The sequence below is a fragment of the Notamacropus eugenii genome, chromosome 3 (assembly GCF_028372415.1).
Source record: "Notamacropus eugenii isolate mMacEug1 chromosome 3, mMacEug1.pri_v2, whole genome shotgun sequence".
NCBI classification, from domain to species: Eukaryota; Metazoa; Chordata; class Mammalia; order Diprotodontia; family Macropodidae; genus Notamacropus; species Notamacropus eugenii.
The window spans coordinates 383,978,901-383,999,903 of record NC_092874.1 but is presented as its reverse complement, the minus strand read 5'-3'; the positions used below and the strand labels follow the sequence as shown (position 1 = coordinate 383,999,903).

At 37.0% G+C, this 21,003-nt stretch overlaps 1 protein-coding gene across 3 annotated transcripts in view; it reads left to right on the top strand.

The window, feature by feature from the left end:
* Nucleotides 1–21,003, top strand: part of SDK1 (sidekick cell adhesion molecule 1) — a 1,143,865-nt gene that overhangs the window by 760,281 nt on the left and 362,581 nt on the right. For all 3 annotated transcript variants that reach the window (XM_072597683.1, XM_072597681.1, XM_072597682.1), the window contains exons 10-13: nt 9,004–9,198; nt 14,146–14,262; nt 16,232–16,399; nt 18,580–18,682. In XM_072597683.1, coding sequence (XP_072453784.1) covers nt 9,004–9,198; nt 14,146–14,262; nt 16,232–16,399; nt 18,580–18,682 — 583 coding nt within the window. The remainder of the gene's footprint in view (nt 1–9,003; nt 9,199–14,145; nt 14,263–16,231; nt 16,400–18,579; nt 18,683–21,003) is intronic.

Genomic DNA, 21,003 nt, shown 5'->3' with positions numbered 1-21,003 from the left:
GAGAGAGAGGAGAGGAGAGAGAGAGAGAGAGAGAGAGAGAGAGAGAGAGAGAGAGAGAGAGAGAGAGACAGAGACAGAGACACAGAGAAAGAGAGACAGAGAAACAGAGAGAGAGAGACAGAGAGAGAGAAACAGAGAGAGAGAGGGAGACAGAGAAAGAGAAAGAGACAGAGACAGAGACAGAGACAGAGAGACACAGAGAGAGAGAGACAGAGACTCTCAGTCTGGTGGTTTCAAAGACTCAGCCAGTTTTACTTATGCAGTCAATGCAAAAGACTGTTCCCATCCATGTGGCAGGGGGATGCAGAATGTCTTCTCCCAGAAGCAGGTTCCTGGTGTCTTCCACACAGGTGACTCCATTTAGGTGATCTGGGTATATGGAAAGCCTCATTACACAGAGAAAGGTACTGTTGTGGACAGTTGGGGTATGATTTGAGGAATAATAACATGATGTAGTAGAAAGAGCCTTTGCTTGGATTCTTGATCCAACTTGGCCATGAACTTTTGTGTGATCTTAGGAAAACCATTTCATCTCTATGGATTTGTTTCCATATCTTTAAAATGAAAGTCTTGTATTAGATAATTTTTATAATCCTGTCCAGCTTTAATATATGCTAGGATTCCTCTGTGTTGTATAACTAAACTCAGCCTGATGCTTTGCAGTTGGGCTTTTCTACTTTTTTCCTCCCCTTTTTCCCATTTTCCTGCCCAACCAGTTGTTGAACAAAGTGTAGGGTCACCAATGATATTAAAACTGGATTGCAGATTTCATGCTAACAGGGGACCTAAAGATCATCTAGCCCAGAGGTGTCAAACATAGAATTATCTCTGTCTATAAAACTCTTGCATGTGTTCCCAAACCATATTAAACTGTAATTGGGAAATATTTAGCAAAATAAATAAAGATGCAATAGAACATAGATAATTTTAATGTATGATTTTTTTTCTTGGTCAATATGTGGTCCACATACTGTGGTCCACATTATGTACAGATTAGTAGCTCTTTGAGTCTGACACCACTGTTCTCGTCCAACCCAACCATTTTAAAGATGAAGAAATGGAAATTCAGAGAAATTCAGGTCACACAGTAAGTAGCAGAGCTGGAAAGGCCCAAGTCCTCTGACTGGGGAGGGAAAGAGTTACAGAAAATGGAAAAAAAATTTATGATTATAAAGATGATTAAACACTTGAAACGGAAGGGAAATAGGGATGCTGTCCAGCCCTAGAACATTTAAGAATATGCTAGACAGTCATCAGTCTTGAATAGTTTAAGTATAGTCCTTCATAATGTCAGAGGGCTTGATTCTTTCTCTATCCTCTTACAGTCCCTTCTGGTTCTGTGATGCTACAAAAGAATGACCCCTAACATAAAATCTTGGGGCAAAATAGTAAATTTCAGTTAATGGGACAGCAGGGGCTATTTGCCAAATCCAAGCTATAGGAAAATGGATTTTTTATTGTTTTAACAGGAAATCTTACCACTTTTCTGCCTCAAGTCTGCATAAGGAGAACTATTCAGTTTTATGTCAACCTCTTTTTCATCACTTAGTGATAATTCCCATTTGCCCAGGGGAATTTTTGACAGATGAGTTACAATCAGAGTGAGAATTCACAGCATTAGCATTTACCCTAGCATTATATTTGCATGTTATTTAGGTTAACTCTACTACCTTACGATACATCAAGCTGGACAACATCCATACGTTACCATTTCTCCTATTGTTTTCCTCAAATCTCACTAGGTAAAGCTTTTAATGAATACTTTATTAATGACTACTGACACTGTAAATTCTGGTAAAAAAAAACAATTTAAATATAGATATAGCATGCACTTTCATGATAAATATACCCCATTTTAACTGGATAAATTTAACTTTATGAATCCAAGAGCATGGATGAATATTTTAAATTAATGATATTTGTAATACATGTAACCACAGGTAGTTATCCTTCCAGACAACTAGCCTTCATTTCTGATTATGGTGAATGACATTATTTCTTCAGTGAATAATGTAGAGACCAGCATGTGACCAAAATTTCCTTTCTTAGTGTCCTTCTCTGTGCATTGGATAATAGCATCTGATGTCCATAGGAGTTCTTCTATTAATAGCCTTGATTTCTAGATGCTTTGTCAGCCCCAAATGGTTTTCCCACATTCAATATGATTTCGCAGAACCTTAATAATGTTCTTTGTCAAGGAATGTTCACTCTGCCCCGTATTTCAGCTGCATACTCTTAAGTGGTTAGAAAATCAGGCCATAGCACTCACTACCCTTAGCCAAAATACCAGCTTCCTTGGAGCTGATGTGAAAAATGTGAGTGTGGTAGAAATGAAGTGGCATACTTCATCAGCCCCTCCTTCTGTCTGTCTCTGTCTCTCTTCCCCTCCCTCCCTCTGCTCTTCTCCCCCCTCCTTCCCTCCCTTCCCTGCCCTTTTCCTTCTGCTCGTTTTTCCCCCTCTCACCCCCCCTCCCCCATATCTGCAGTTCAGGAGTTACTCACAGGCCCATTCCCATGCTCTGATCAGCATGGGAGCTTTGATCCTGCTTTCTTTTTTACCTCAGCTGATTTGCCCCTCCTTGGGCAATCAGCTAATCTCCTACACCTGGGGACTCACCCACCACATTAATGCTATACTTAGTGCCCTAAATATCCCAGTCAGCACTGTTTACCACAATGCTGACCATGTCACCTCCATACCCTACAAACTACTGCAATTTTCTTTTTCCTACAAGATCAGAAATAAAGTCCTCTGATTGGCAATTAAGCCTTTTTACCACCTCATCCTTTTCTACCTTTCCAATCTTCTCACATTTTACTCCCCTCTACGCACTTTGGTGGCACAGTGGATAGAGTGCCAGGACTGAAGTCAGAAAGATTCATCTTCCTGAGTTCAAATCTGGTCTCGGACACTTACTAGCTGTGTGACCCTGTGCAAGTCACTTCACCCTGTTTGCCTCAGTGTCCTCATCTGTAAATTGAGCTGGAGAAGGAAATGGCAAACCACTCCAGTATCTCTGCCAAGAAAACCCCAAAGGGGGTCATGAGGAATCAGACATGACTGTAAAACAACTGAACAACTGAATTCTCTCTACTCCAACTTCGTTGTCCTCTTCTGCTGTTTCTCAAACATGACACTCCCCCTGATTATAGGCATTTTCACTGACTGTCTCTCTCCTCATCTCTGACTCCTCCTTTTGTGACTTCCTTCAAGTCCCAGATAAAATTCTGCCTTCTTCAGGAAGCCTTTCCTTATGTCACTTAATTCTATTGCCTTTCAGTTTCCTCATACGTAAAATGGGCATGGGAATTTATAACACCTCACTCATAGAGTTATTGTGAGAATCAAATAAGATAATGTAGATATAGTACTATGCAAACATAAAAGAAAGTGCTGCAGAAATGGGATCTTTGAAACCACAACTTCTCTGGGCCTTATTTTCATCTATAAAATGAAGGAGTTAAAATAGACAACTTCAAGGGTGCTCTGCATCTGAAACAAGCATTCTATGCTCTGAATTTTCCCTTTCCTATAAAATGGTTTACCATACATGCAAAAATGGAGTACTTGGCAATTGTGTTTTTTGTTCGTTCTTTGTTGTTACTGTGAATTTTACAATCAGCAAACACAAACATTTCAAAACACAAAGAACAGGAAAGAGAATTGTACAAGAAACTATGAACTTCTGTCATACACACACACACACACATACATATATACACACATATATGTGTGTGTGTATATATGTATATATATATACACATATATATTAAAATAACATATGTTAAGTTTTTAAAAAAATTCTGTTGCCTTCCCTTCATTGATTTTCTCTAATTTATCCTATATATAGCTTGTCTCCCCCATTAGACAGTGAGTTGCTTGAGAGCAGGCATTGCCTTCTGCCTTTCTTTGTGTCCAGAGTGCTTAGTACATTTGCCTGGCACAGAGTAGGAGCTTAATAAATGCTTGTTGACTTACTACTTAGCCAGACCCTGGCAGCTTACAACCTCTTCTAGTATCTGGAATTATAAGTGTGTGCCATGACATCTAGCCGTCAATTTCAGTCTTCAGTCTGGTGTCCTGTTCTCCTGGCTAACTCAAACACCTTTTAACATGGCATTTTAGGACAGTGGAGAGCACCCCACAAAAAGAGTAAACAATCTTGCCCTGGCTATACCAGTGACAATGTGTATAGCACTGGGCAAGTCACAATCCTTCTGAGATTCATTCAGTTTCTTCATTGTCAAAGTGAGAAAGATCGGTATACATTATCTCAGACTCTTTGGAGCTCTTTAAAAAGATGAATGCTTCTAACTCTCCCTGCCTTGGTATCTGTTCAACTGTAGTATAATGATAAGGGTATGGTTGCTGAGAGAAAGGATATGAGTATTAAAAAAGAATCATTTCCCTTATTTTTTTTTGTTCTTTTTCTTGGGTAAATGCCACCTTTTTTAAAGCCAACAAAACTCAGTGATTCTGAGAATATAAAAATTTTAACGTATTCATAATTTTGAAAGGAGAATCTATAAATACTAAGGGATATTTTGGGGGATAAGATTTCTATTCAGGAGTTTAAATTGGCCTAATGTAGAAATGGTTCAGGCACTCAATGTTTTAATAGTTATTCCAAATAAATGGCATTCTTAAGTTTTCCTCTCAACCAGAGCATATGCTGTGTTTGCATAATTTCTTTAGGATAAACTCCTGGGAGATATCTTCTTATGGCATACGTTGAGTCGGCCTTTCAACAGAGCATTGCTATCACAGCATTTATTGCTTTCTTTTAATTTTGACAGTATAATTCTAGTAGCATGGGAATGATTATTCTTTGTGAAAGTGACATGATATAATTGCTATTAGAGAGTTTTGCACGAATTGGTTGAGCGTTTACCTTTGAAATACATGTGTTTTCTTTTTCATAAATTTCCTAATCCAATGAAAAGTGGCAGGGAACATAATTAAAACAAAGCAACGTATCCAACAATTCATTATCTTGAAATAGTCTGAGACACTGTTTATTAAAGAAAACTTTCTGTACTTGCTGAACAGCTTGTGAGAGAGGCAGCATGCCCTAAGGAGGAGAGGGCTAGCCTAAAAGATGGAAAGCCCTGGATACAGTCCTGCTTCTTCTACGCTTTAGCTGTGTGACCTTGGACAAATCTAATCTCTCCTGGTCTTGGGCAGCTCTTAATCTACACCTAGGGTAGAAACTTCCGCACCAGCAGCTTCCTACACTGATGAAAACATAGGAGGAGGAGGAAGAAGAAGACCTGATGTCTAGAGATTTCATTTGTTCGAATTATTTCCATATATGTATTTGAATTATTTATATTCATAATCAAAATTAAAAACTAAGAGAGAAAGTTTTTAGTACTGTACTTAGACATCCATATGGCGCCTACAGCCTCAGCACACACATACCCACACACACGCGTGCTAGGCCGTGGCTACTGTTGCTCAGTCGTTTTTCAGTTGTGTCTAACTTTTCATGACTCCATTTGGGGTTTTTTTGGCAAAGGCGGTGGTTTGCCATCTCTTTCACTAGTTCATTTTATAAATGAAGAAACCAAGGCAAACAGCATTAAGTAACTTGCCCAGGGTCACATAGCTGTTATGGTGTGAGGTCAGATTGGAACTTAGGCCTAGTGCTCTATTTACTGAGCCATCTAGCTGCCTCACACATGTATACACACACATATACATATATACATATATGCATGCACATACACACACATACACAAACATATGCAGGTACACACAAACATATTACACCTATAAATATGCATATATATGCACACACACAGATTGCACACAAACATACACATGCACATACATACATACATACATACATAGTCCTATACCACCATGCTCCACTTCCCCGTCCCTGCTCAAATTCCATGTACAAGAGATATTTAAAAATATTTTCATGTGAAAACTCAAAATCATTCCTCACCTGTACAGAAGGTAACACAGTACAAAAAGAATGCTAAATTTGGAATCAGGGAACCATTCAGATTCCACTTCTGACATTCCGTATGTGACCCTAGGCAAGTCATTGCTGATTCCCTAGGCTTATGACCCCACGCCTTGGGTTCAAATCTCTGTTGTATAATTTATTTTCTTTTTCACCGTTAGCACATCACTTTCTCTCTGTGCCTCAGTTTCCTTATCTATAAGCAAAATGGGGGTATTGGACTACCGTGACTTTGGATGACATCTCTGAAGTTGTGGACCTGTAGAACATCATGTTCCTGAGCATTTAACCCACAGTCAGGCCCCCACTGGCCATACCCTTGCTCTAGCCTCTCTGAATGGAAACCGTTCAAATTCATGAAGCTTAGTTTCCAGCGTTCTTTCAATATTTATTTTTTTATGTCATATTTATGCCCTGACCTACTTCTGAAAGTAGTGACATGATTTTTTATTTAAAAATTATAACTAAAGCAAGTAATATAAAAATAATAAATATAATAATAATTAAACAAATAAATAATAATAAAAACTAAAGCAAGCAAATAAAAGTAATAAAGTTTTATGTCAATGCATACTATAATTATGTATTGATGCACGACTATAACTTCTAGTTATGTGGCCCTGGGCAAATCGCTTAACCTATCTCTTCCTCAGTTTCCTCAGCTATAAAATGGAAACCATAATAGCCATAGCAACTCCCTTATAGGACTTTTATACGGATAAAATGAGATCATGTTTGTAAAATCCTTAGTGTCTGGCGCATAGTTAGCACTTAATAAATATCTGTTTGCTTTCCCCAATATAACTCTGAAATGAAGTTGTATTCCTTAAAAGGAAACTGCCTTCTAAAAGTCTTTCATTTTGCTGCTTTTTTTTTTTCAGAAAGTAACACCCAAGTCCAGGGTCAAGATTTACTTGTAAATGTATACAGCAGGACATTTATTAAGTTATCATTAGATAACTTATTTCATACTAGTACAATCTTGTAAAGCACTAAGAACAAGGACATTCACATACACAAAGCAACATCAATAATATGTCATCTTTAAATGCAGAGGGAGAAGCAGACAGACAAAGAGGGAGAGAGGGAAGGAGGGAAAGAGGGAGGGAGAGAGACAGAGAGAGAAAGACAGACAGAGAGAGAGAGAGAGAGACAGAAAGGAGAGAGAGAAAACATGAGAGAACTGGCATAGTCAATTCAAGTACTAGCATAGTCAGTAGGCAGCCATTACAGGCTACTTCTTTTCAATCAGTTAATACCTCAGTAAGTACTTATGTATCAGTTTTGTGTCAAACACCATGCTATTCTCTGAAATCCTGTTGATGCTTTAGACAATATCCTACCTGTGATCCATATTGACTGTGTGCTCCTGGACAAGTCACTTAATATTCTCAGTGTCCTAGGCAACTCCCTAAGATTTTAAGTTGTGGAACAATCACTGGTTTCAATGGATAGAATTAACTTCTTCGGCAGGAGTTTCACTAATGAAATCACAGGTACTCAGATAGATAGATAGATAGATAGATAGATAGATAGATAGATAGATAGATAGATAGATAGATAGATAGATAGATAGATTAGATAGACAAATGGACAAACAGATAAATAAATGAATGAATGAATGAATGAATGAATGAATGAATGAATGAATGAATGAATAGATAAATGAACGGACTTTCAGCTTCTTGAATAGACGACATAATTCGTATTAGTTACTAGTTATTTAGGTACTTTGTGGGTTATCTGTAGATAACTTCCAGTGCTACTGCTGGCTTCACTGCTGGCCAGTGAACTCCTCAGATGCTTCTTTCCCATGCTCAGCTAAAGTGTATTCAGGAAATAAAAACATATTTTAGTATTAGTCTGAATAAAGCACATATAGAAAGGCAAGTTTGTGGGGAAAACGTAATCTTTTTTAAAAAGTATTTGATAGCCTTATACCCATGAACATAAATAGGATAGAAAAGTGCAAAGAGTGTAGGGTGCAGAGTCAACAGACCTGGTTTCAAATTCTGTCTCTGATACTTACTAGCCTGGACAAATCATTACCTTTTTTGTTTCTCAGAAACTTTTTGGGGCTTATCTGTTCAGTTGTTGTGACACCCTTAGGGAAGGGAAGGGAAGGAAATGAATCTTTGTATAGTGCCTACTCTGTGCCAGGCACTGTGCTAAGGGCTTAACAAATGTTATCCCATTTGATCTTCACAGCAATCTTAGGAGACATGCTGTTCTTATCCTCACGGTGCAATTGAGGAAACTGAGACAAACAGGTTAAGTGACTTGTTCAGTGTCATGCGGCTAGTAAGTGTCTGGGACAGAATTTTAACTCCAGTCTTCCTAACTTCCTATACTCTATACACTCTGCTTCCCAGCCACCTCTAGTTACGTGCCTATCTGCATGTAACTTTGGAATGCTGCTACTCAAGGACTTTACCCTTTCACCCTAATTCTCAGTCACCTGCCCTTTGGGGGTCTTAAAACTTCATGACAATGAATAAGTAGTACCTCAAAAAAGCAGTAAACCCATAACTATGTTATATATGTGTTACTAATTTTCAAATTACTTGACTATACTAAAATACACTTCAGTCACTAAAACTGTTGAAAATAATCACTCTTAGATTTCAGTATCATTCACTTCACCTGAAAGCTGGACAGATTCCTTTTCCTTAAGTACTATTCTTATACATATATAATATAATTTGCATCATGGTATGTTTGTGTTTTATCTCACCCATACCAGGCACAGTTTGTAACTGATTCTTTTTTGTATTTTCTTAATACCTAGTATAGTGCCTTGCACATGGTAGACAGTTAATAAATGTTTATTGAATTAATGAGTAAATGTCTTCATTGGGAATCGTTTGAGCCATTGCTCTCCTCTGTTGGCACAGATAATCAAGAATTAGTTGTATATGATCAGAATTGTGGTTTCTTTCTTTTTACAGGATTACACTTACTTTTCTTTTACTCTTGATAGCAAATAAAATTTACAAAATAACTTCAATATTCTTTCTTCCATATGCAGGAGTCCCAATCCCTAATCTTGAATGGTATAAAGACTCTGTCCCCATCAGCAAGCTCCGGAATTCTCGTTATAAATTGCTAGTGAGTGGAGGTTTGCGAATCCAGAAACTGCATCCCAATGACTCTGGTATCTTTCAGTGCTTTGCAAGAAATGAAGGTGGGGAAATTGAAACACACACCTACCTGGACGTAACTAGTAAGTATGGGATGTCAGCAGCACCAAACAATGGTGATGCATCCTTTTAGACTCACATCACTTCAGTTCATGACAGCTGAACATCCATATATTCATTATAGCTTTGGAGGAGTTGGAAAAGATACACTTGTTACATAAATTTAGATTGGCATTATCTGCTCTGTGGTTTTCCAGCACTGACCAAACTCAATTTTTGTGAATAGCTTTTTAAAAAGAAAGGGGAAAAAAAAAACCCTCAATATCTTCCTAGAAAGAAATGAAGGATTAATAATGAATAAATATCTGTCTTATTCTTTGTCTCTTGATCTTCTTTCCCTCCTTTATAACCATCCCCTAGTTTAGTTTTATTGAACAATTATAGTTCTTTTGTGAATTTCTTTTATGATCATATTAACTGAAATGTCTTGGTACATTTTCTTTGAAAAAAATAGAAGCAAAAGGGTTTATCTTTAGCTCTCATAATATTAAAATTTTTCTTCTAAAATGAAGTGGAACTTAGCGATTATTGAATAATACCTTTCGCTCTTGCCCCATGAGACAAAATGCTTGGCTGAGTGTGTCCTTGGACAGAATATTGTTTTTTGTTCAGTCATTTCAGTTATGACTGACTCTTTGTGACCCCATTTGGAGTTTTCTTGGCAAAGATACTGGAGTGGTTTGCTACTTCCTTCTCCAACTCATTTTATGTATGAGTAAACTGAGCCAAACTTGTGATTTGCCCAGAGACATGTAGCTAGTAAATGTCAGAAGCTGGATTTGAACTCAGATCCTCCTGACTCCAGGCCCAAGACTCTATCCACTGTGCCACCTAGCTGAAAAGATAGTTCAAAAATAGTTAAAGCTGTGAGTTTCAGGGCTATGATTTCAGACAAACCAGAATAAGTATTACCTCCCATTAGATAGTGATCTCCTTGAAGGCAGGGACTGTCTTTTGCCTCTTTTTTATATCTCCAGTGCTTAGCCCAATGCTTGGCACATAGTAGGTACTTTATAAAGGTTTATGGACTGGCTGGATATGGTGGACTTTGGCAAACAAAAGGTCTCCAAGATGACCAAGGATCAGTTTTTTTACTGCACTTTAGAAGATGAGATACTAATATAAGTATAACTTAGATTTAAGTTGTAGATAGATTCTTAGAAAATTGGCAGCCTGAATCTTGGCAAATGAGCTCACTTAAATTTAGGTTGATGAGACTTATAACCTGTATTACCTTAGACAAAGCACTTAACTTCCCTAAGCCTCAGTTTCTTAATCTGTAAAATAGGTGCATTAAACTAGAAGGCCTTCGAGGTCCCTTCTATGTCTAGGCTTATGAACCTATGAACGACCCTAAATCCTTTTATAAAATAGTAATCTTTCATAAGCAAATAGTGTCTCCCTAATTTACTTTTCCCTCCCTAAATTCAGAGTTTTGCCTGTTGGATTTTCTTAAAGCAGGACATACCAATTGTGAGGAAAATCATATTCAGGACAGAGAAATGCTCTATGTGATAGCTGACATTTCTGTCTTCCTCATAATAGTTCACATTTACATAGAACTCTACAATTTACAAAACGCTTTTCACCCCAATTGTTACAAAGAAGGAAAATGAGGCTTCAGGAGGTTAAAAGACAAACCCCAGGCGACCTTTCTTGGTCCTCCTCCATTTCCTTCACTTAGCCACCTCTTTCCACTGCATCATGCTGCTTCACAGGCTACCTTACTTCATAAAACTATAGTAGAATTTGGGGGAGGAAATAAAAACTTCTCAGGAAAAGCCTTAAAGTAAGTATACTATTTCTTCCATTTATCAATCATGGTTTGAGAATGGAATGATACAATTTCTTTAATATTTTCTTCAACTGAGAGTACGTTTCCTTGTCCTCCCATAACAAACTAGGATTTACCTGTAGATCTTGGACCATTACCAATTGAGTGTATGGGCAGCTGCTTCCTGCCTATGGCACTGCCTCCATCCTACTCTTGGCTCCCGTACCTAGTAGGAAAGGAAGCAACAGGCAGCATCAAGGCCCTTGTATTGTACTTCCACTCAGGCATTTGACTTAGTGGAGTGAAGGCTTAGCCTAGAAGTAGGAGGATTCCTAGGTTCTAATCCAGCCTCAGACACTTGTGACTCCAGACAAGTCCCTTAAACTCTCTGGGTCTCAGTTCCTCATTTGTAAAGGGAAGGGGTTGGAGTAGATGATGGTCTGTAAGGTCCTATCTGGCTCTAAATCTGTGATCCTTCATTGTCAGCAAGTTTATTGTACGTTGCTCTCCTTCACACACTCTACATTTCAACTGAATTGGCCTATCTACAGTGAGGAAAAATGCTCTTAATACTAAGGAATTGATGCTATATCCAGTGTATCACACTTATATCTGAATATAAATGACATTTCACCTCCCACCTGCATTCATTTGCATAGATGGTCTTGCTTGATTGGAACATATTGTCTCCTCCACTTTGCACAACCCCCACCTTCCTTCAAAGTTTGTCTCATATAGGAGGCCTTTCCTGATCCCCCCAGCTGCTACTGTCTTCCCTAATTAAAATTACTTTTTCTTTAGTTTATGTTTATTTCTCTCTGTTCAGCATGGTACAATGGGAAGAATGCTGGCTCTGGAGTCAGAAGATCTGTTTCCAACTCCTGCTTCTGATACTTACTACATGTATGCCTTGGACAAGTCCCTTAGCCTCCAAGGTGTTCAGTTTCCCTATCTGTAAAATGGTGGAACTGAACTAGCTGGCTTCTGAGGAGCCTTTTACCTTTAGGTCTATTGGTGACTCTGTAATTCTATATTGTTCTTTTCCAACAGAATATGAACTTCTTGAGGGCATCATCTTTTTATATCCCCAGAATCTAGCACAGTGAGTAGAGATAATAGGCATGTAATAAATGCTTGGTGAGAAAAATAAATATATTTATGATGTGTTTAGGAAAGGGGAAACCGTATAGATGATGAGATCCCCAGGAGCTCTCACGAGTGGAAGATATGGCCTCTTTAACACAACATATGACCATGCAGAAGACATTGGGCTAAAATTCATTCAGGAAAAAGAATGCCTGTCATCTGGATTATAACATGCAATTGGTTGAGCAGTCCATTGAGTTAGTTTATCAGCACATTTGTCACTGGCGTGCAGTGCAGTTAGATAATAAGCTAATCCCAGAATTGAACAGGAAGAAAGTTGGCTGGATGGTATTTGGGAAACTGCTGTGATTCCAACAATCCCAACTACGTTACACAAAACCTGTCTCTTTAATGCCAGTATTTTTTAAATAATGTTGTATGGCTTTAAATTATGGATACCACAGTCCCTGAAGAGTCAAAATGATCAAAAAGGCAATGAAGAGAAATCCATGTGGTTGTAAATAGGCTGCTATATCTTTCCAACGTTGGCTTCTGTGTAAGAAGTAAAAATATTAGCATGTAATACTATGGGTAGAGAAGGTACAGAAATTGGACTAAATCTGTAATAGACCTGCGACATGTTTCAAAAGTTGCTTTTTGTTTAAATCTCCTTCTTCAAATCATTTGTCATCTTTCTGTTTCTTAAAAAACTGCTTCATCCTTCAATGGATCTTTGATCTTCTTGATGTGGCCACACTTGCAATAGTGGGGATTACGATGAATCCATACCTTTTGATCTTGTGTTACTCTTGTCCATGTTCTCCTATACATCTTCCATAAAGCATTTCCCCAATGCACTAAAGGGTCTTTTAACATTCTGTGGATACCAGTGTCAAATGGTTAGTTAGCCCTTGGTGCTGCTGTGTGAGCAGCCTTCTCCTTTTCTGATCATCCATTTCCTGGTTGATGATGTTTGTAACACATTTCTGCATGAATCACCTTGGTTAATATTGGACTACATCCTTCTTGTGTTTACCTGCCTCTGCTAGACTTTGAGTCACCTGCAGTTTTGAATCTTTGGAGCTTGTGGGAGTCCATGACTCTCAGGAGCATAGCATCCCTGGAATATGAAGAGGGTGGGGAGGGAAACTTATGTCAGACAAAAGCTTACCTTCTTTTAACTCCTACAACAAGTCTGGCCTCTCTTCCATATCAAAACCCATCAAGTATGTGAAATAATATGGACCGTTAATAGTAATTGCTAGCGTTTTTATAGTGCTTTAAGCTTGCCAAGTGGCTCACATATGTGATCTTATTTCATCCTCATAGCAACCCTATGAGGTAGCAGCTATTATTTCGTCCTTTTATAAATGAGGAAAATGATGATAAGAAGGATTAATTAGTTGCCTAGGGTCAAACAGTGAATAAAGTAAGATTTGCACTCAGATCTTACTGACCAAACCCTGTTTTCTATTCACTGCACCAGCTTGCTACTATTATGTGAATATTTGAATGGAATTCTATATAAATGAGAGCTTATTATATGGAAGAAAGAGTTGAATTACAGATCAGACATCCTAGAACCTGATCTCTCTTCTCCCATTAAGCTTGCCAAATGATCTTGAGTCAAGCCTCTTCAGACCTTAGTTTCTCCATCTATAAAATCAAGAGAAGATGATCTCTAAGGGTTTTTCTACCTCTAATGTTTTATGAATCTCATTTGTTTATGAGTCACATTTACTTTTAAAAGTACAATTTTTTAAGTCACCTTAGCTTTTTAAGAAGATGAAAGCAACCTGTTCAGTTTATCTGAATATTTTTTTCTCTTTCACATTTATTTTAAACTGTTCTTATGCCTTCTACAATGTCTTATTTTCATATGTATGAGTACTTTGAGATTTTACTTTCGCTTAAATAATAAACAAAGTTGAGAAGTTCCTTGGAGATGAATAATTAAAGATTATAGTCACTTCTGCAAAGTTTTCTTTCCTTTTTTTTAATGATTGTACCTATTTCTTGGATTCATTCTATAAAAATTTATTTGAAATACTCCAGGGTGGTAGCTTGAATATCTCTAAAGGAGGTGCCTTGTTTTCACTTTTGTCCTCAGACATTGCCCCAACATTTACTCAGCGTCCAGTGGATACCACTGTTACAGATGGAATGACAGCAGTGCTTACCTGTGAAGTTTCAGGAGCTCCAAAACCTGCTATCACATGGAGAAGAGGTATGTGTTTGCATTTGTGTTGGAGTTTGAGACTAGACCCGATTGAGATATAACCATTCCACATAAATATAGTCATTCTAGATTGTAAACCTCTTGGGAAATGGGCTGTTCTCTTCAGTGACCTCTTTCTGCAGCATCTAGGCATCTCATAGTTTGGACAAGGAGGCTCTTCATGAGCTGTTAATGAATGTTGACCTTGAATAATCTACTCGTACATGTTGAGTTCTTTTTAACCTTTTTGGGAGGAGTAGGGAAGGAAGGGTGGTGGTGTGGGAATGGGTTTGTGATTTCATCAGTGTAGAGAGCCCAAGCAATAGAAACTCTTTCTACTGATAAAAGATCAGAAATTCCTCTCTAACTTAAAATTGTAGAGAACTTGAGAAACTGACATGTTAAGTGACTTGCCCATATATGACATGGGTAGAATTTTAATCCACACCTTCCTGATTTGGAGGCCCACTTTCTACCCACTGAGTCATGCTGTATCTTCACGAAAGAAAACAAAAAGGAAACTACATACTTTATATGAGACCCCTACGAGCAACAATGTTCTGTGATTCTGTGAAGTCACAGAAATTCTTTTTTCTTCTCACACATTTGAAATTTAGTTATATGTATGTTTAGATATACATGTAGAAAGAGGAAAAAGTATACATAATACACATACATATATACAAAGTCGAGAAAGAAGGGGAGATATATATTTATTAATTTGTTTAGTCATATCTATTTACGAATTCTTTCATTAATTTGTAAATTTATTGATGGAGAGACAGAGAGAAGGAGAGAAATAAAGAGGGAGAGGCACTTTACCATAGCAGATAGGGGGCTGACCTTAGAGACAGGAAGACCTAGATTCAGGTCATACAACCCTGTAATATGAGTAGAAGTTGCTTAACCTCTCAGTCCCCCAGGCAACTCTCTAAGATTATAAATTACAGAGAAGTTGCAAATCTATATCAATAGAGAGAGTTTATGAAAGCAGGGCTTCCTATCATAATAAAGTCACAGACACAGATGTCCCACCATAACGATTTCTTTCCCATGTGAGTATATGTGTGTAAGAGAGAGACAGATGGTAAATGCATCTCTACTGTAAGATAATTTTGATCCTTATTAGTGTCATTTGTGTTAAATCTGGTCTTCAGTGTAAAGATCCTTGTGATAAAATAAGGCCTACATTATGTGCTTATCAACTAATATAATTTTGAAAATAAGACTATTGATCACTTCTTTTGTACTCAATGAATTCCTTGTACTTGATCAATAAATCTTTTTTGATTAATTCATTGATTTGCCTAACATGGGAAGTGATCAATAAATACTTGTTAAATTGAATGAATGAATATGGATTAACTAATAATGTCTGTGGAGCTGTGTATGAGTATGACTTAGACACTTTTGGCAGCTGCATTAATTCTTTCAAGTTCCACTTTCAGAGGGACAACCACTTGGAAACTGTAGATCGATGGCTAGTACTATGGAAAGTGGGGACAAGGTTTAATTTTGATAGGCCTTCATGAGACTTAAAAAGAATCTTGCACTCCTGTATTTTTTCTTTCTATACTGCAAACCGAAGAGCAGGCGTTCTTTTGGTTCCTTACTGACTAATATTTAAGTCATTCAATGTTTACTAAACACTTGCGGAGTACAGCAAGTACTGCATTCAGGAAGAGCATTTGGGGCAATCTATTAATTTCCTAAATTGAGTTTTTAGTGATTGGAGTTACTAAAGCTTCTAAAAGTGTGTCTAACTTACTTTGTAAAATGGGAGACGCAGACTTAGTTAATTTAAATATACCCTGGAGCAGACTAGCAACCATTCACCAAATCTAGATATCTTTTCAGCTTGAAAAGACCTCTTTTCAGAGATAGGATGGCTCTATGAATTTTGTTACAATAAATGTTACTATATTTTAGAAGTGTCGTGGCTGACGTATTCTCATTTCTTTTCTCTGTCACTTTTCAGAGAAACAGATTTTGGCCAGTGGCTCTGTTCAGATTCCTAGATTTATCCTTCTCGAGTCTGGAGGCCTGCAGATAACCCCAGTCTTTCTCCAGGATGCTGGCAACTACACCTGCTGTGCAGTCAACTCTGAAGGATCTCTAACTGCATTCGCCATGCTGACTGTGTGGAGTATGGATAACACTTTATGTGAAATCTGCCATTCATCACAGCTTAATCAGGGTGTCCTTTTTACTTAGGAAATATTATTATGCCCTTGTCATTTCTTGTTTAATCAAAAGAAAATGGTTATTTTTACAACTAATTTACTAAAATCTATTGAGTAGTTACCTTAATTTTTCAGGCTCTAAAAAATAGAATATATAGATTAGAAAAATTAATGAAACAACTATGGAGAAGGAATATTATCCATACTGTCACACCAAGACACGAAATTGACTTGTTGGTTAATCTTAGAGCAGAAGTCACCTAAGAAAACTAAACTGAGAATGAAAATACTTATAAAAGTATTCTTCATTATGCTGACTAATTATCAAGTAAGATACTTTTGGAATATAGCAAAATAATGAAGCTGTTATTATATCTTGATTCTAAGCCAAAAATCCAGCTCCCTGTAAGTATTCTAAGAGCACTCATCCTCAGCTCTTGCCTGTCCTTATTGTCTCTTCTGAAACTCAAAATAGTTTTAATTCTACAAGAGGAAGAATGTATAACCCCAATCATTCTATTTTTTAGACTCCGTATTTTATACATAGTATCTATACTTCATTCTGGCCTATCATCCAAGCATGTATACTCCAGAAATTCCTTTTTTAATTGGAAGCAGAAGGCAAATCAGCTCACAATATTTTTTTATAGAAATGGCTATACTGTTCAAGTGATTTTTAATTTGCATGAACAGAATACTGGATTCAAGTCAAAGAACCTAGATCCCAAGATCTGGTATATACTACCTGGCTTACCTTGGACAAATTACCTGACCTCCTGGAACCTCAGTCGTCTCGTCTGTAAAAATGAGGAGGTTGGACTACGTGATCGCTGAAATCCTTTTCAGCTCCTTCTATGATTCTATAAATATTTTTCAAACTCTAATCCATTTTTTTAAAAAGCTGAATTGAGGTTTATTTCACCTTGGTTTAACTTGCTTTGTAACTTATGTAGGGATTACTTAAAAAATAGGCCATTACATTTTGTGTGAAGCTTGTTTGACTGTTACTCTTGTTTTCCATTTTAAAAAAATACTGTAAAAGTATACAGTGAAATAAAATCTCTCAAAATCAAATTCTAGATTACTCCCTGGGACCTCCCTACTGCTAATTGGCATATTCTTCATGCAGATCGAACCAGTCTTCCTTCTCTTTGATAGCTATTCCACATATTCATCTCTAACCCACATTCTATTTCTTATGAGAGGTAAGTTGTGGAAGCAGTGTAACATATTGGCTGAAGAGTTGACCTTGGAATCCAGAAGACTTGAGTTCAACTCCTGCCTCTTCCTCTGACAATTATTATCTGTGCTATCCTGAGCAAGTCGCTTAACCCCTTAAAATAAAAATTAAAGCTGGGATCATGAACTGGAATTCTCAAAACCAACTGATCAGGAAATTTACTGGAATTATTCATCTTTCTTTGTGAAATGCAGCATTATGCTTATCTCAAAAATTTGTGTCATATCCCCATATATATTTTACATGTGCAATAGATGTTATGGGTGTCTATAGGAAGACATTATAAAATACATTATAAAATGACAAGAATTTAAAAGATCATTTGATCATACATTTAGAGATGGAAGAGACCCCAGAGATCCTCTAATCCAACTTCCTCATTTACATAAGATGAAGAAACTGAGGCTCCAAGGTGGTCAAATAATTTGTCCCTAGTCATTCATTTTGTCAGTGTCATAGGTAGTCTCTGAACCCAGCTCCTCCTGATTTCAAAGCCAGAAGTCTGTCCACTGTAATATGTAGGTTTGTACTTGACAGTGTAGTTACTTCACAAATACATTTGCATAGGATCTTTAATGCATATATGCTAATGTATACAGGGCCAAAATTTATTTGCCATGATCTATCCCTTTTTAACTTGTGCATGCAACTTACTTTAATGTTGAGATATTGGTAGCACTCTCAGGTCTCGAGACGTTCTAAAATTCATTAGCTCTATGATTCAATTCTATGACCTGCTTTCATTTCCCGGGAACATTCTAAGAGCTTCCATTTATACTTTTTTTTTTTTTCCAACATAAGACAAAACTTAGAACTCTCAATGCCAGATAACCAACTCATTACCCCCGAAGGTGGAAACTCTCTCGTAATTTTGTCTGAGTTGTGACTTGTGGTTTCTTTTAGATCGTACTTTTATTGTCTACCCTCCTGAGGACCGAATTGTTATTAAGGGAACTACAGCTACTCTGCACTGTGGAGCAATTCATGATCCTAGAATTCCCATCAGGTTAGTAGAGTCAGCTGTTCTTGGGGTTTGTTTTTGTTTTTGTGCTTGTGGGTTTTTTTTGTCTGCATATTGTAATTTTTTTAACTATTTGGTGGATATGTACAATTAAGTTATTAGATGCAGAGGAATTTTAGGAACCTCGGTCATAGCTGTAGACCCCTGATTGCTGTTTCTTAAGGTTGTAGGCTGTATCATTAATCACCCAAATCCTATTTTCTCCTTCAGCCTTATGTATTATTTACAGTGAGCTATGTTCCACTTCATGACTTCAATACAGCTTTTCATGATTTTGCTGCCAAGGTTAATACACTATCTGTAAAACGGACTTGTCAGAGTCTGATAGTTAATGAGAGAAAAATCCAGAGGGATCGAATAGGATTTCAGAAATGTTTACTCTGGGACTATGGAATACCCAAGAAGAATCTCTTTACACTCCTAGGAATATTTCGTAGCAAAATGAGGGGAGGAAAGGTCTGAAAAGTTGGAAGAAAGGAAATCACAGTCCTCTAATGAATTTACAATTAAAGGCATTTAAAAATTTCAACTGGATGACTTGAAGCTTGAATCAAGGGATAGGGAGTTTTTCATCTTTCTCTGAATTCACACTGGGATTATAATGACTGAAAATCTGATGATTTTTGTGAAAAAGTCCAGTGATTAAAACAAATAATTACCCATAGAAAGCTTTTCTCCGCTATAAGCAACTACTTGTATAATTTTGAAAAATTAAAACGGAACTTCATAATGGTTTTATGTTGTTGGGGCATTCTTGAAAGTAATTTCTAAAAACCGTTATGAACTTTTTTCAATCTGCCCCTCCTTCCAAAAGCATCTGATAATTGCTGGCGTGTCTACAGCACTTTGTGGCTCCCCAAACACTTTAAATACATTATCCTATTACATCCTCATAACACTACACATTAAGTTATTGCCCCCATTTTACAGATGAAGAAATTAAAGCTGAGCCAAAGTTGATTCTTCTAGGGTCACAGAGGTGGCAAATATGCAAAGCAGAATGCGAACTTAAATCTTCCTAACCTTAAGTCCTCTACCTCATCTTTTAGTCTATGTTGTTTTCTAGAAAGACTGAATGCCCATCAAATGGGGAATGGCTGAGCAAGTTATGGTATATAAATATTTTCTGAAAAACCTGGGAAGACATATGAACCGATACAAAGTAAAATGAGAAGAGCCAGATGGGCAGTTCACACAGACACATCATTGCAAAGATAATCAGCTGTGAAGAATTTAGTAACTCTGATAGATACAGTGATGATCCACCACAGTTCCAAAGGACTCATAATGAAAAATGCTACCCACCTCCAGAAGGAGAACTGATGAACTTAGAGTGCACATTGAAGCATATATTTTTCTTTTTCTTATTTCTTTTTTAAGAATATGGTCAATGCAAAATGTTTTGTAGGTCTTCATTTGTACAATAGTACATTTCTTGTCTTCTCAATGGGTGGTAAAGACAGAAAGAGAGAGAATCTACAACTGAAATAAAATATAATTGGACAGCTTTTAAAAGGAAAGATTGACAGAAATAATATCTCTAACAATAGTGTATTAATATACTGAACAGGCAGTTTTCAAAATAAGAAATCCAAGCCATCAATAATCATGTGAAAAAAAATCTTCCAGATCACCAGTAGAGAAATGAAAATGGAAGCGACTTTGAGGTTCAATCTCACATTCATCAGACTGTAAAAGTTGACCCACAAAAAGAATATAACAATTGTTGGAGGAGCTACAAGAAAGTAGGCCCAGTACTGTATGATGAGTGGAGCTGTGAATTGGTCCAGACATTCTGGGAAACAATTTGGAACTATGTCCAAAAAGTTACTAAACTATGCATACCCTCGGACTCAGCAATACCACTACTTCCCAAAAGAAATCAAAGAACGCTGAAAAGGACACTTATATAGAAAAAAATCATTTTAGCAGCTATTTTTGTAGTGTCAAAGAACTTTCGATGTAGAATGACTGAACAAATTTTGGTATGTGAATGTAACAGAATACTAGTGTGTTGTAAGAAATGATGAATAGGATCATTTCAGAGAAACCAGAAAAGACTTGTATGAACTGATACAGAGTGAAATGAATACAAGCAGGAAAACAGTTTATGAATAATAACATTATATGAAAAACAACTTTGAGAGACTTAAGAATTTTGATCAATGCAATAAACAAACATGATTCCAGAGGACTGACGGAACATGCTACTTCTCTCATGATACGGACTCTGGATGCAGAATGAGACATATAATTTTGGACATAGTCAATATAGGAATTTGTTTTATTTGTTATACAAATTTGTT